Source organism: Chinchilla lanigera, unplaced genomic scaffold (assembly GCF_000276665.1).
Source record: "Chinchilla lanigera isolate Chin_1 unplaced genomic scaffold, ChiLan1.0 scaffold00046, whole genome shotgun sequence".
NCBI classification, from domain to species: domain Eukaryota; kingdom Metazoa; phylum Chordata; class Mammalia; order Rodentia; family Chinchillidae; genus Chinchilla; species Chinchilla lanigera.
Genome location: NW_004955447.1, coordinates 16,612,532 through 16,614,321, shown reverse-complemented (window position 1 = coordinate 16,614,321; position 1,790 = coordinate 16,612,532). Strand labels below are relative to the sequence as shown.

The 1,790-nt window shown below is 58.9% G+C and overlaps 2 protein-coding genes across 2 annotated transcripts in view; one reads left to right on the top strand and one right to left on the bottom strand.

Annotated features, from left to right (window-relative positions):
- Positions 1-911: 911 nt before the first annotated feature.
- Positions 912-1,790, top strand: part of Pdgfra (platelet-derived growth factor receptor, alpha polypeptide) — a 42,759-nt gene continuing 41,880 nt past the window's right edge. The window contains exon 1 of the mRNA XM_005392898.2: positions 912-1,053. The gene's annotated coding sequence lies outside the window, so the exon portion shown is untranslated. The remainder of the gene's footprint in view (positions 1,054-1,790) is intronic.
- Positions 1,180-1,790, bottom strand: part of LOC106149490 (phosphatidylinositol 4,5-bisphosphate 5-phosphatase A-like) — a gene marked incomplete in the record, with an annotated part of 7,562 nt that continues 6,951 nt past the window's right edge. The window contains 2 exon segments of the mRNA XM_013518490.1: positions 1,180-1,470; positions 1,659-1,790. Of these exon segments, the coding sequence (XP_013373944.1) occupies positions 1,356-1,470; positions 1,659-1,790 (247 nt within the window).

The window sequence follows — 1,790 nt, the reverse complement described above, 5'->3', positions numbered from 1 at the left end:
GGGCGCCGAGCGTGGGGCTCGGCTCCAGGACCTGCGGACGTCCGACCCGGGGAGGAACTCGGGCCCGGCGCAGATGCGCCCCCAGCCCGCGGGGGCGCGGCCCTGCCGCGGGCCCCTCTCCGGAGCCCACCCCGGGGCCTTGGTTGTGCGACATGGAAGCCGGGACCTCTCCCAGATACCCCGAAGACAAAGGCGCGACGAGATAAGGGGCTCCCCGGGGGGTAAAGGTCGTTCTGCCTCCAGTTCCCACCTACGAGGACCCTCGCTTGCTGCGCCTTATCGCAGACTCCATCTCGCCCCAAAGTCCCGACATCCTCGGCTGGGACGCCGCCGTTCGCCCACCCCGTCAAAGGGTCAGCGGCCACAAGGCGCTCCCCAAAGACCCCTAGTTGGAGACCACGCGAGCGCTCGGACGCTCCTCCCCAGGGCCCTCTTCCAGTGGGTCCGGGTTTCCGCAGAAGGGACATTTCCCGAGTCCAGATTTACATTTCCACTGCAGTTTTACGTGCTCCTTCTTTACACAGAGAATACAAAACTACAGCAGTGTAGGGAAAAAAATCCCCCGAATGGAGACGCAAACTCATTTGGAGGTGAGGGGCTGCTTGTAGTTCCAGCAAACCTTGTCCCGGTAGACCATCGCCTCCCCCTTCCCGCACCCCCTACCCCATCTGGTCTGCTTCTCCCCGCCCCCGAGTTGTTGTCGAAGTCTGGGGGTTGGGACTGGACCCCCTGATTGCGTAAGAGCAAAACGCGAAGGCGCAATCTGGAGACTGGGAGATTTAGAGCGCCGGGAATTCGAGGGAAACTTTTATTTTGAAGAGACCAAGGGGGGGGGGCTTCATTTCCTGACAGCTATTTACTTAGAGCAAATGATTAGTTTTAGAAGGATGGACTGTAACATTGAATCAATTACCAAACGCGGTTTTTGAGTCCATTACAGTTGGAGCTAGAGGGAGAGGAACAGGAGGGCACCGCAGGAGAGGACAGAGGCTTCGGATGGACTTTTTACTCCACGTATAGGATTTTCCCTGCGGATTGACACGGGAGGAGAAGGTAAGGGAGAGGGGAAATGATTTTTGTTTCTAAGGAAGTTCCTGATCAGAACCCGGTGTTGGAAGAAGCGAAGTAACTTCAACCCTCGGGCGGTGAGAGGGGAAAAAAGAGGAACCGAATCCCAGCTGTGTGTCCAGAGAGTAATTTATTGGGAATAAATTCACTGGGGCGCCTCTGTTTCTGTGGGGGGGAGATAACCGCAGGATTAGCAAAGCTACGAATTAAAAAAATTTTTCCAGCACTATTTTTAAAAGTAGTGTTTTTCTAACACTCTTACGGGCTCCCAAAGAAATTGTTTAGGCTTACATTTTTGAGGTTTCTTTTGGGGGTGGGGTGGTGTTCATGGATACTGGGCCGAATACCAAGGAACGCTGCGGGTGGAGGCAGAGGTGTTTGCCCTCTTCTTGGCAGTGCGTCCTGGAAGGCGACAGGTTTTTAATGAGTATTTTCATTCCTCGCCGGCGGTCTGACGGCGAGGAGCTGGGGCGGGCGGGGTGGGGCGCGGCGGGGGACCCGGAGAGGTGGGCCGAGGAGGACGCCGAGTGGGGCGCTAGCAAGGGTTGGGGCGGAGGAGGTGTGAAGGGCTCGGCTGGAGCAGACCGGACCTCGGGTGCCGGCCGGGTGCACATGGCGCCAACCCAGCGCGCGTAATTACTGGACGGCGCTGCGCCCGGTGCGAGCCAGGGCCGGAGGCCGCACCGCGGTGGCGCTGCGGGACCCGCGGAGGGGCGCGGGCG